Source organism: Urocitellus parryii, chromosome 9 (assembly GCF_045843805.1).
Source record: "Urocitellus parryii isolate mUroPar1 chromosome 9, mUroPar1.hap1, whole genome shotgun sequence".
Lineage (NCBI taxonomy): Eukaryota > Metazoa > Chordata > Mammalia > Rodentia > Sciuridae > Urocitellus > Urocitellus parryii.
This window is the reverse complement of record NC_135539.1, coordinates 35,486,018-35,500,137: the sequence shown is the minus strand read 5'-3', so window position 1 is coordinate 35,500,137 and position 14,120 is coordinate 35,486,018. Positions and strand designations below refer to the sequence as shown.

Below are 14,120 nucleotides of genomic sequence, written 5' to 3'. Positions count from 1 at the left end.
GCTTGCAGGGCTACCCCACAGCCTGGGCCACCTCCACCACCTCCAATCACACTGCAGAAAACCAGGCTGCCCTGAGGCAGAGGTAGACAGAGGGGCCACACCCAGAGGTCTGCGGGCTCTTGGGCACCCTGGGAACAGCGGCACCTGACTGTCCCAAGTTACCTTGAACACTAGAAAGGAGTGAACACCTCGGCTCCTCAGTCGTGTCAGCCACGTTCCAAATGCTTGCTGGCCCCACATGGCCCACAGCTACACAGTGCAGCTGTAGAAAGTTCGAGACTCTCCATGGCATCCCTATGGCCAGACCAAGGGTAGGCAGGCCTGGAAGAATCTGTCCACACCACAACTGAAGAGGAAAACGCAATTACAAAGAGAGCCGAGCGGCTGGCAAGGTCTGCTCTGGGTTAGAACCTAACGGGGCTCTGTGTGCTCCGGGCGGGTCCCGACCCAACAGAGAGCCAGATGCTCCAAGGGCAGGAGTCTTCCTCAGGCTGAGATGAGTCTGTTCCCAACCACAGGGATGTACCTGCCAGGCAGGCAGGATCCCTCCATCCCAAGGCAGAGGAATACCCTCCATGCTTTCCTCCTCCAATTCACGCCTGCCACCCCAGCCTGCTGTCCCCAGCATCAGCTTTCATCTGACACCTTCAAGACTGGCTCCAAGGAATGACCAGGGTTACAGATCACTTCCCACTCAGGACAGCCCAGCTACTGCTTCCTGGGAACGCAGGGCATTCATTTTGTCAGCATGATGAAAGGGACACTTCTGGGAAGCTCTCTGGCCCCTCGGCCCTGTGGCACCTCTGAGCTTGACTCACCCTCCAGGACCAGGTGGGAGTGTACCTGGCTGAGTCTATAGCTCACTGCACCCAGACCCCACGGACTCCCATGTCACAGTCACAACTACCAAAGACGACCACATGGCCCAGCCACAGGGAAGACAGCACCGGACTCCCTGTGTGCATCCTGGACACTGCCAACCCCACCCCAAGCTTCAACCCTGGAGCTGGAGCCACACGGTGGAAGAGCAGTCGCCTGAATTGGCTTAGGTGAGGAGAGGACGAAAAGCAGGCCTCCCAGGGTCCCCGTACTGTAGTGGGTGGGAGAAAACACATTTTTATAAAATACAAAAGTGGTAGTTCTAACAGTGTGCTTAGAAAAGTCTCATAAGAATCCCAAACAACAGTTGCTGTTGCCTAAAAATGCACGGGGTAGCTGACATTACCCAAGACCCCTGGGAGCCCCCTGGCCCTGCCCTGCCTGCCCACCCTGCTACCCCTGGCAGAAAGGGAGAGGGAGACCCACAGGCCCACCTGCTCAGGGGAACCGACAACCTGAGAGAACGCAGGAGTGCCATAACGCTGTGCCATAACACTGCTGCGGTCACCCGAATCATGCCACAAGGCACCAGGCAGGCCAGTGACTGCAGCCTGCTGCGGTGCAAGGTTTCCACTTTTATATTCAAAGGGACCAAGTTTAAGTACCAACTGAACCTAAGGTGGCACAGACTTGTCTTTGTATGGTCAGATGCACTGGTGTGAGTCTGCACACCTCAGTAGGTACCTTTCCCGTGGCCAACGCAGGATGTCATAAAACCATGCGTGGGGGTAAGAAGGTCACTCGTGAATGCAAGACAGCAATGGATTTTAACGTAATCTGTAGTCGGCACCAGAGCCCGAGACACAGCTCAGAGTCCGTTTTGCAACTAGTCTGTAAGAAACCGGAATCTTGGTGAGATGTCAGGAGCTTCAGTCACCTGAAAAGCCTGCTAAAAGCCCCTGCCACTCCAGCCACACGTCTGCGGCCAGATCGTCTTCATGTCCTTCGGCCAAAGTGACACACCCAAAGCAGAGGCAGCTATGAGAGTCCAGCAGTGTCTGTCAGCCAGGCGCTGAAGACGTGTGAAGGAAAAGGAGAAAAAAATGATCCTTATTCTAATTTTGTTTTCCTTTGGGAAATAGAGGTTTTTTCCATGGAAGTTATTTTTGAAATATGCTTATTATTTCTATTTTTAGATTAATAAATATGTGTTTTAATTTCTCATATGGTAAACATTCACAGACATATCTCACATAAACCAGTACTTTGAGGTCCCCAAGAACATATAAGGGCACACGAGGGCCCTGGACCAACCTCTGTGAGCTGCTATGTAGGTAGAGTGTGTCCAGGCAGTGCCACCGGAGAGCTGGCCCTGGGCTGGTGAGGTGGCAGGGGGGGAAGAGCAGGTACTGGGACGCCAGTGAGGTTTCTGAGCATCGCAGCAATCGGATCAGAGCTCAGCTCTGCAGCACCAGGAAGAACGAGTCAGTACCTCTGAGGGAATAAATGGAGGCCAGTTTGCGCCCTTGAGACAAGGTTAGACACGTGCCGGATGACTGGGGGCAAACAGGAGTCTTTTCAACCAAGTCACGTACAAAATGTCCATCTCCATTTTCTGTCTATTGACCAGCTTCCTCTACCCACCAGAAATCGCTCTCAGGAGAGGAAAGCCGCACATCTGCCTGCAGCTGGAACTGTCATGTCTAAGCAAAGCCCAACGCACACCAGCCCATCTTCACAGTGGCCAGGGAGGCGCACACCACCAACTCTCTGCGCATGGGTCACCCAAGGGAAGCAATCCTGCCCAGGCCAGCCCAGCCTCAGACACCAAGCCACACACAGCACGCCTCCTGGTTTCCCTTGTAAACTCACAAGCCATGTTCTCATACACGCTGCGTTTTTCTTTCTTTTTACCAACTGGTAACATCTTACCAGGAAACCAGAACTCTTGAAGTGATCGTCCCAATGAAAATTAACTAGGAAATCTCCTAACAAATAGCAATGTTAACAGTCTACTTCCAGGAAATCAAAGTAAAAGCATTTCAAATAATCCTCTCATTTTAATATGAAATGCTTTAAATGTGGGGTAATTATGGTAATGAGGCATTGCTGCAATTTGAGTTGTCATTAATTTAGCAAGTTTATCCCCTGACATTCACAAGATGCAAAAACAGCAAATAGTAAATTACTATAACTCCAAAGCAAATGCTTTGGTTTCATTTCAGCACATAACTTTAAACATAGCTGAGTCTTTTTCAAAAATATTAAATATGAACCCCATAAAGACTCTCCATTATGCCCTTTGAGGTCCTACCAACCCACCACCTCAATCTTCCAGCAGCGTAACAAAGGCCTCCACACATTTACTCTAAGTCCATTTCAACACGCACTGCAGGATAAATGACATTCTTTCCACCGACTGATTTTTAAGATTCTATGAACTTTGTTATGAATGGGTGTAAACTCAAAACTCTCAGTGTGAATGAGACCCTAGGAGATGGTTAATGTTATAACAAGGACTCAATGGACCGCTGTCCCGATTTGCCACATTCCCACAACTTGTTGTTGTTGTTGTAATACTTGGGATCGAACCCAGGGGTGCTGTATCACTGAGCAACATCCCCAGCCCTTTTTAATTTTTCATTTTGAGACAGGGCCTCACTAAGTTGCTGAGGCTGGTCTTGAACTTGCCATCTTCCTGTCTCAGCCTCCTGAGTCTCTGCTATTACAGGCATGTGCCGCAGTAACTGGCTCTCTCCAAATTTTTAAAGCAACCCTCTAACAAGATGACGGTTTAACTGAACAAACACACCCAATGCACAATCACAGCAAGAAAGAAAGGAACAGGAGACACTGTACTTCCTATTCTGCCAGACACACACACACACACACACACACACACACACACACGCACACAAAAGCCAAGAAAAGCCAAGGCCTCTCCTCTCTGCCACACAGCGCCCCACCAGCCTGCCCGGGATGGCTATGCCGCCTCCTCCCACCCTGGGGCTGAGCTCTCCTCCCCCTATCCAGCCACTGGGGAGGACCTTCCTCCTCAGATGGTCTTTCACCTGGATCTGCCCCACTGTGGCCCCAGGTCCAGTAAGCCAGGCTGGATGACTGTCCGGTCCCTTACGTGGCTTCTGCTGCCCTTACAGCTACCACAAGCCCACCCCTCCCCACGTGGCTCTGCCCATCTTCACTCCAGGCCCCCTCTGCGTGGAGACGAGAACAGCACAACCCTGGTCCTCACGGCTTCTGGCTCTGACCACTGGAAAGTGGTGGATCTGACACTCTCTCTCGTCCCAAGCGCAAAACTCAGCTCAGCACAGACGCCATTCCTGGCCAACCAGCCGTGACCCAGGAGCTCCCTCCGGGGAGGCAGTGCTGAAGGAGTGCCGTGACTGTCCTTGGATGCTACACAATGGACACGCAGACAAACTTGCGGTCTTTGTCAAGTCTATGGCATTTTCCAATTAATTTGAAAATAACCATGTCATACAGATAACTAGTTGCATAATGGTTAAAAACTAATTGAACATATTTCAATTGGCCAGTCAAAACAGCAACGAGAAACTATGTTATATATGTTTTTATTGGGTCTAAAATAATTATTTGTGGAGTAAAACGCTCTGGTGGTTTCAACTAATTGATTTTTATCACGGCACAAGTGCAGGAGCTGGGATCCATAACACCCGCCACTCACCTTTTCAGCAGGTAGAACGCGTCAGCACTGCTAAGCACTTAGGGCTGGTGGCTGGCAGGAGCCATGAGAGGACAAGAGAGAATAAATTAAGGGACTCAGGCAACAACTATCCAAAGCTGCTAATGTTACAAAAAGAAGCCTAACAGAACATTTTCGCTGCCTGGCAGACACACATGGCAAGACCTGCCATGCAGTTTGGGCAATAAACAAACAAACAAACAAACAAACAAACTGGAGTTTGATCAGCTCTCCAGATCCAACAGTCAATTTACAGGAATGACAGGGGACTGGGGCGGATGCCATAGGAATCCAATTTGTAAGAGGAGCTGTGGAAACCTGCACATGACAGATGACCCTCTTCCTTCCATGGATAAGTTGAAGCAGGAAAAAAAAGAGGGTGACATGGAGCCTGCAGATTGAGAGATCCAGGAGGCCCAGCCACCAAGCCCACAGCAGAACCTCCTTGGGTTTTCAATTCAAGAAAAGGCACAGGAGGAAGAAAATCCCCTTGCAGTGAGGGAAACCTGAAAGTGGAGTGAAGAGATGAGAGCAGGGAACTAAATTCTCAGGTGTGACAATGACGCTGTGGTTAAGTTTTTTTTTTTTTTTTCTAAAGAATCCTTCAATTTTAGTGATATGACATCTGTGATTTGCTTCTAAGTAACTCCAGGAGGTGGAAGGCAGAACGGGGATGCAGATGAAACAAGGGTGGCCATAAGATGATGACTGTGGACATAAGGTGATGGGTCCATGAATGTCCACTACTCTGTTTTTATGTTTGAAATTTTCCATAACAAAAAAAAATGTTTTTAGAAAGTAACCATGTTCCTTGCAGAAAATTTGGTCAATAAAGACAAGTATAAAGTTAATAATAATAATAAAAAAAAAGTCTCATAAATCTTGCCACTCAAAGCTACCGCAAAGGGAAGTTTTGAAACTATTCAAGTGCTCAAGACTTCCTACAAAGGGACTGGGGAAAGGGCTGCAGAGGAGGAGGAAGAGCAAAGAAGGGCCGTGAAAGGGTATTTCAAGTTCACCAGTCATATCTAATTCAAATTCTGAATTAAGTGGTGTCAAAGACTACACACGCACACGCACGCACACACACACACACACACACACACACACACACTATGTAACCTAAGAACACTGCCACATTTCAGGAAACAAAGCCAAATCTATAACAATGTTTTGCCCCTATAGAAACTACAAGTCCACTTAGTCATCGATTTGTTCATTCAACAAGTATAAGTGAGTTGCTGTTACTGCTTGCCAGTGCCTGCACCGAGGCTAATTAAAGGTGACAGATTCTCAGCCCGAGCCTCAAGGAGAGAGCTTAGGGGCTAGAAAAGTGCTACCACTCAGACACATGCAGTCCTGCCAAGCCCACCTGAAGTCCCACTAAGGCCACCTGAAGAAGCTACTGAATCACAGCTGACGCATGCTCCTTTGGGCCTAGCAGCTCTGGTGTGATTTTCTACCACAGGGTCAGACTCTGCAGTGCACCAAGTTCAGCTCTGAGCAGTGTCGCAAGTTGTTTCCCCCCGCCACCACCAATAATTTAAAATGTGGAAGATTGGAAAAGTTATACTTCTAGTAACAATTGGGGGTGAAGTCTGGTTTTCTTCCCAAGTGGGAGGTGCACAGGGGAGTGCATGCAAATGTCACCCAGGTGGCTGTCACCTGTCCTAAGGATGGGGGAAAAGGAGGCTAAGGACAAGACTGCTTTGGGAATCAATACAATGCAAAACCAGCAATACAAAACCATTCCGTCCACTCAATTCACATATGTTCAAGTCAATAAAACTCCAATGCCATGAGAGAGAACTTGCAGCTAAGGCAAAGAAATTCATAGCTTCAAATGTTAATGGCAAAAGTGGACACAAAAGCCCTAGGGAACAGACATGGTGAGTGTTGCGGTGACTTTAGTCAGTAATGCATTTCCCATTCAGAGTGAAAATGTTCACAACCCACTTCCTTGCTCTGAATTCATTGAAATTTCTTGATTATTTTCAATGTGATCGTCCTAAGAAACCTGACCTAACTCTTAAACAGAAATTCACAACATCCTGTTCCATATACGCGATTACTTAGCTTCCTAAAGGAAAAGAGAATGCACACCCGCTGGAACTGTTCAACTATTGTTAACAGGCTTCAGCGGTTTGCAGAACAAATGTCTTTTCTCTAGGAGGGCAGACACGGGCATCCGCTTACTAGTTTTCCTCCTGCACCCTGGTTCTGTTCTACCATTTGCGTCTCTGCTAACACGGATGGTGCTCAGAAGTACAGTTGAAATCAAATAAATACAGACAGCACAGTGGGGCGGAGTACTTGGTGCACGTCTAAAGCACAAACTCAGTGGCCACACATTTCCTGATAGCTAATCCAGTGCTCCCAAACACACCCACTGAGATACCAATTCCTTGAAGTACAGATTTTGAGGCACTGTGTGCACCAATAAACTTTCAAAAATAATAGACTTGAACTGGCCAATTTGGTAGATGACCAGGAGGACCCTGTGGGTTGAAACTTTCCCCTGTTATGGAGAAAACACGAGTATGAACACCTCATTCAAGATCCAGTAACTGGGGCAGGTGAGGGGTGGCTAGGGCAGGAAAACCTGAAAAGAGGGCTGTAGAATCAGAGCTACATGAAGGTACAGAGACAGGCCTCTAGGGGCCTGGGGGAGGTGGAAAGCAGTGTTTACCTGTCATTTTCTCACTGGAGGAGTCTGGGCCAGGGACACCTTTAACATGGCAATGGACCCAGTGTGTAGGTTATGAGAGAGGAACAGAACTGTTATCTGCCAAGTCCTGACTTTACAAGTGCACACCTTTCAGGTTTGGAAAATGAAGGTGTACTTTCCCTCTCACACCCTAAGTTGGGGTGAGTCACTGTTGATGTTGAAAATCATTCAATAAAATGTCTACAACAAACATGCCCGACCCTAAAAGGGGAGCAGTTTAAAGAAAGAAAGGCAAGGCCTGGGAGTTAGTCCAGCAAAGACTCCCTGGATTCCAGTGCTCCTGAATGTGTTATGAGACAGACAGACGACTCTTTTGAGTGTACACAACCGGCACTGAAGGGTACACACACTAGTGAGGGGTTGGAGGCAATTACGGAATAGAAAAAGAAAGTGCAGCAGAGGAAGTGAGTAATCTGCCAGGCTTTCTCCTAAAGCACAGACTTCAAGTCCCCGAGGTCCCCTGAAGTCCCCAAGAGCTGAGGGAAGCACATGGGGTGGGGAACTTCGGGGCAGGGAAGGGGCAGTGCACCAATCAGATGGTCAGTGGTCTAACAGGACTCTGAAACAAGGGTCCCAGTTCTGGTGGCTAAGGCCTCCCATTCCCTACTACCTCTGACCTCAGGTTACACTGAGGCACTCATTTCCTGTCCTGGCCCCTCCCTGCCCAGCTGACCCTTGGCTTCAGACCTGCCCCTAACACAGAGACTATGGGATGGGGATCCCATCCAGGGACCACTGGTACCAGGCTGTCCCCTCCAGGACAATCACGGTCTGGGGTGGGGAAGGGTGATATGGGTGATCCAGACCTGGGGCCTAGAGGTATTATCCTGAAGTCAAGACGGGGAGGGCGTGGAGAGTGACCTCAAGACCCAGGCTTAGCTGGGGTGACACTGGGGGCCTGGCAGGAGTCAGGGTCAGGAGTGTACCTGGGGATCTAGGTTGTCAAGGGTCCAGAGTGACCACAGAGACTAAGACAAGTGGAGGTTGAGGTTGATCACAGTGGTTGAGACCTGGGGGTAACTGGGGTCGGGCTGATGCTGGAGACTCAGGCTGAATACTGTCAGGGGTGGTCCCAGAGGTTCAGTCCTGATGAGGTCAGGGGTCGACTCTGGGAGTTCAGACTAGGTGGAAGTGTGTGTGTGTGTGTGGGGTGACTCCAAGGATTCAGGCCTGATGGGGTGGGCGTGGGGGTAACCCTGAGGTTCAGGCCAGTATGGGGGCCCCCGGGGATTCAGATTGGGCAGGGTCATAGCCAGGGTGATCTGGGGGGTAACCCTGGGGATACGGGCCTGGTGGGGTCACAACGGGGGTTAACCCCAGGGATTCAGTATCTGGGATGATCCTGGGGGGATTCAGGACCAGAGGAATTGGGGTCCGGGGTGATCCCTGAGATTCAGGCCTAGCGGGGTCGCAGCGGGGCTAACCCCGGGGGTTCTGACCCAGTGGGGGTCGACGTCGAGGATGGTCTCCGGGGTTCAAAACGGGAGGGGTTGGGGTGGTGCCGGGGGCTCAGGGCCGGCCCTGGGGGTTCAAGGCGAACGGCGTCGCGGCGGCTACGACCCCGGGGGTCCGGCGGGGCGGGGCGGGGCGGGACTCACTGCTTGGGCAGCTGCAGGGCGGGCGCGCCGCGCCGCTGGAAGGCCCCGTCCACGAAGACGCCGTTCTTGCCGAGGCAGCGCAGGTAGAAGTGCGGCTCCTGGAAGCTGAGCTGCAGGTGGCGCCGCGAGATGAAGCTCGACAGGCCCATGCTCAGGTCCACCGAGCCCTGCGACGAGTTGCGGCCGATGGTGACGCTGGTCTGCCGCATGAGGAACTCGAACTCGCGGCCCTCTAGGCGCGCCAGCGCCGGCCCCGGGCTCTGCCGCACCGAGGCCGCCGCCGCCGCCACTAGCGCCGGCGCCGCGCCCGCGGGGGCGCCGGGCGGCAGCGGCAGCGGTAGCGGCGGCGGCGGCCCGGGCGGGGGCTGGGCGGGCGGCGGCGGCGACGCGGCGGGCCCGGGCGCGGGCGGCGCGGCGGCGGGGAGGGCGGCGGCCGCGGCGCACAGCACGGGGCTGCAGGGCGCCGAGCGCAGCGCCAGCAGGGCGCGGGCGCCGCTGTCCTCGCCGACTTCGGCCATGTTCGCGCAGCTCCGAGCGGCTCCGGCGGCGGCGAGGCGGCGCGGGGCGGGGCGCGCGGCGCGCGCGGAAACCCGGGCCGGACGCGGAGCGGAGCGCCGCGCAGCAGCAGCCGCCGGCGGGCGGGGGCCGGGAGGCGCCGCTCCCTCCCCGCTGCGCGCGGCCCCTGCTCGCTCCGGCTCGCAGCAGCGCGTGCCCGTGCCTCCATCCCGGCGACCCCCCAAGTTTTGCCCTAGGGTCACCGGAAAAAGGGGGACATGCCCAAAGGCGTCTCCTGGGACCCGATGACTCCACCTCCCCCCCAACTCCTAAGTGAGTGCCTACTTGAGAACCCCAGTTGAGAGTTTCACACAGTCGCGAAAGATCAAGGTTGAGGGAGGACGCTGGTGATCCAGCCCGACCCCCTCTTGTTCTTTTTGGAACCATTCAACAAATACGCAGGGGACTAAGATGCCTGAACACAGACCTTAGCTGCAAACAGGGAATGGCCACTTTGGGCATTACGCAAATCCCTTTAGGACAGCAGGGTCCCGGTCCTGTATTGTTAATTCAGCCAGGTCCCCCTAAAAAAAAAAAAAAAAAAAAAGTAGTCTCCTCTTTTAATAACTGTTGAGTATGAAAAAGTAAACACAGCTCCCAGCCGGATGGAGCTTACAGTCTCTTGGGAGTTACAGACACGTTAAAATCAGAGACACAGACTGACACTTGTAAAATTACAACGACCCAATGTTTGGTGGGGGGCATGCTGCATAGCGGCACGCAGGAGGGAGAAGGGAGACCTGACCATCTATGGTGGGAAGCTTCCCTACCTTCTTCCCACCTCCCAGCCACACACGAATCCAAGCACGACGTTATTGAGTATGTGGATGTGAACAGAGGAACTATGTGTTGGGATGCAAGGGACTCATTTTCATGAAGAAGCTGCAGCAACAGACCCTACTTAATTGAGAAGGAATCTCTTCTCTAAGACACATGAGCCAAAGCCCAAAGGGTGAATTGGCGCTAACTGGGGGAGTAGTTGGGAGTGTAGGGGACAGTGTCCAGCCAAGGAACATATGTGCTGAAGATGTGTGCCTTGGAGCAGTGGACGGAAGTCTTCTGTGTGTGGAGCAGAGTGACCAAGTCAGCTGAACCAAATGAGGCTAAGGAGGACTGCAGGACTGTGCTGGGTCCTATATGGATCTGGTTCTCCCCCCCCCCCACAAAAGCATGGAGGGTGTGCACATCCCTGTATTTTAAAATCCACCCACTCTGGCTACCAGGGAGCCTGACTTCACAAAGGGTCAAAGTGATCCATGGGAGGCCCGTTAGGAAGCTGCTGGACTGAAGAGATGGGCTTAAGGAGAGAGATGGAGAGAAGCCAAGGGATTTGAGAAGCATCGAGCTCATACCAAGAGATTCATACCAACATGGTAGGAATATAGGATGGTGTCGCTGCCATGGGAGAAAGTATGGTGGTTCCCTCGAAGTCACACATAGCAGTCCTATATAATTCAGCATTCTACTTCTGAGTATAAATACAAAACAACTAAAAGTTGGATCTTGAAGAGATGTTGGTACACCCACATTCATGGCAGCATTACTCACAACAGCTGAGATGTGGAAGTCACCCAGATGCCCATCCATACCTGCACATCATCCAATGATCTATTACTCAGCCTTAAGAAGGAGTGGAAATTTGACAGGTGCTGTAACATGGGTGAGCCTTGAGAACACGATGCTCAGTGCAACTAAACAGATGCAATAAAAAGGACAGATACTGTGTGATTCCACTTCTGTGAGATCCTAGGGTGATTAGATTCATGAAGATAGAAAGTAGAATAGTGGGTGCCAGGGGCTGGGGAGGGGGAAGAGGAGTCAGTATTTAATAATTTAATATGGACAGACTTTGAAATTGCAGGGATGAGAAAGTTCTGGGATGGATAGTGGTGATATGATAGCTGCCCAACAGTCTGAATGCTTTAATGTCACTGAACTGTGCTCTTAAAAATGGTTCAGTTTGGAAACTTTATATTATATATGATTTACCACAAATTAAAGGCGGGGGAATTTACATAAGGTTACTTCGTCTGGCTCATCTGACGTGACTTGTCACTTTTTTAAAAAATTGTTTTTAATTGTTGATGGACCTTTATTTTACTCATTTATTTATATGTGCCTCACACATGCGAGGCAAACGCTCTACCACTGAGCCACAACCCCAGCCCCTGACTTGTTAACTTTTTAATGGCAGGACCATTTTGTGACCAGAGGCATGTATATGCTTCCAGGCATGTCAGGGCTGACTTAATATTAAATGTGAAGAATTATGCACAGACTGACAAACCTAGATGATTCTTTGCTGAGTAGCAAGAAACTGTATGACAATAATGCCCAGAGATTGCAGCTCACTGTGACCTTGACAAGTCTAGACATCTATTTGTTTGCAATCCTTTTTTCCTTAAAAAGAAAGTCATTGGTATATTGACAACTACCAAAGAGAAGGTAAGAAAGGGGCCAATAAAAAGTCATTAAAACAACCAAAATATGTAAACAGAATTCTTCTTTCACTCCCTTCAGGTCTAGAGGGCACGCTAAAGCTGTCTCACAAAGATGGAGTCCCATAATAGCCAGACTCCTACTATGATAGGCTGACAACTGAAATAGAAAGAAATAATAATAATAGAAAGAAAGAAATAGTCCACTAAAAAATACACAAAAGGTATGAACAGGTACTTCACCAAAGAAGGTATACAGGTGACAGACAAACCTATAAAAAGATGTTCAACATTATTCATGAATAGTGTGCAAATTGAAATCACAACGGCCTATTACTACACATCTGTTAACGTTGCTTAAAAAAACACACAGAGCCGAGACAGGAGGATCGCAGGTTCAAAGCCAGCCTCAGCAACGGTGAGGCTCTAAGCAACTCAGTAAGATCCTGTCTTTAAATAAAATACAAACTAGGGCTGGGAATGTGGATCAATGGTTTAGTGCCCCTGAATTCAATCCCCAGTCCCTCACTAAAAAAAAAAAAACAAAAAACAAAAAAAAAACACCACACACACTCACACAGAACTGATAATATCAACATCTGGAGAGAAGATGGAGCAACTTGAACTCTCACCCATTGCTGACGTCATGCAGAATGGTACTGACCCTTCAAGAACCAGTTTGGCAGTAATATCTTGTATACTACTCTTACTGTAGGGCTCCCAACTGCATTCCAAGGTGTTCACCTAAGTGAAATGAAAACTCAGATTGACACAATGATCTATACATGAATACTATAGTGACTTTATTCAAAATCAGTCACAATGGGAAGCAACTCAACACCCCCTCTGTATCTCAGCTAGGGAGGGAACAAACTGTGTTACAACCAGGCCTTGGAGTACTCTACAACAATGAAAAAGCAAGATATCAATATACAGGATGACATGGATGAATCCTATGTGTACCATATGTGATTTTATGTGTATGACATTCTGGAAGAGACAAAAAAAAAGAGAGAAGAATACTGATAGAGATAGAGAAGAAATTGGTCACAAAGTGACATTGGGGGATTCTGGTGGTAGGGGGAGGTGTGGCAATTGTGATGTCAATTATATGACTACATATCTGTCAGAAGTAGTACTGCTTTGCAATAAAGAGAATTTTACTCTATTTTCGATCAAACCTGCATTTAACATTTTTCTTTAAATCTCTGGAGAGATCATATTTATAAAAGCCAAAACGAGGCCTAAGAGCTCTGCTGCCCAATTCAGAAGCCACTAGCCACGTGTGGTACTTGAACTTACACTCTAATCAAAATGACATAACAGCATACATTCCATTCCTCAGTGGCAGGAGCCTCATCGCAGATGCTCAGTAGCCGCCGATGTCTAATGGTTACTGTGTTGGTCAGGGCAGATAAAGAACAGCTCGGTCACTGTAGAAGGTTCCACTGAACTGTGCTGCCCTGAGAGTCTGGGAGTGGCTGGCACTTCTGTCCTCTCCTCCCTTTACTCTCTGAAATCTGAGAATCACACCGTGCAACATGTGCCCGACACATGATAACTGCGGCAGAAGACCCACAGAGAAAGGCAATGGGGTCACTCGCCACCTTAAGCCAAAGGGGTCCTTGCTTTGCCTGTGACTCTGGGTGAAAAGACACAGGCAGCAGAATACAGCCCCCAGCACAAGACAGGAGCCTAGGGAAGCCCCTCCCCCAGCAGAAGCTGAGTCTGAAGTCAGGAGACAAAGTCCAGAGGGAGAATCCTCAAAATGCAAAAGCAGCTGGCTCCCTCTAGTATCTCAGAAGACTTGGAGCTCCATAAATAGGTGGTGAATGATTGGAGAACTCGAACTCTTCTCTGCCTTCCCATCAACCCTTCCTTTTCCTGTCTGCTGGATCTCACATCCTGCTCCTTCTATATCATTCCCAGATCCTTCCTGTGTCCTCAATATTGCTTCCTGCCCATTCCCTGAGCCCCTAGGATTTCACATCACACTATGACGAGGACTCTGCCCCTCCTGAGAAGGACTGCATTTGTATATTGGTATATCACTGCAAAAGGCAGAAAAAGTGTGTGTGTGTGTGTGTGTGTGTGTGTGTGTGTGTGTGTAAGGCACAGGATAAATCATCCATGGACACACTCCCTTACCCATTACAGATCATCCTCTAAAAAAAACCTAAGAGAGATGAGCCTTGTTTCTTCAGCTTGCTTCCAACAGGCGAACTCATTTTTTATTTTACAGACATTCTGTCATTTAG

The 14,120-nt window shown here is 49.8% G+C and overlaps 1 protein-coding gene across 1 annotated transcript in view; it reads right to left on the bottom strand.

The window, feature by feature from the left end:
• Nucleotides 1-9,387, bottom strand: part of Foxk1 (forkhead box K1) — a 61,081-nt gene extending 51,694 nt beyond the window's left edge. Inside the window, exon 1 of the mRNA XM_026407172.2 lies at nt 8,870-9,387. Coding sequence (XP_026262957.1) covers nt 8,870-9,387 — 518 coding nt within the window. The remainder of the gene's footprint in view (nt 1-8,869) is intronic.
• Between the last annotated feature and the right edge of the window lie 4,733 nt (nt 9,388-14,120).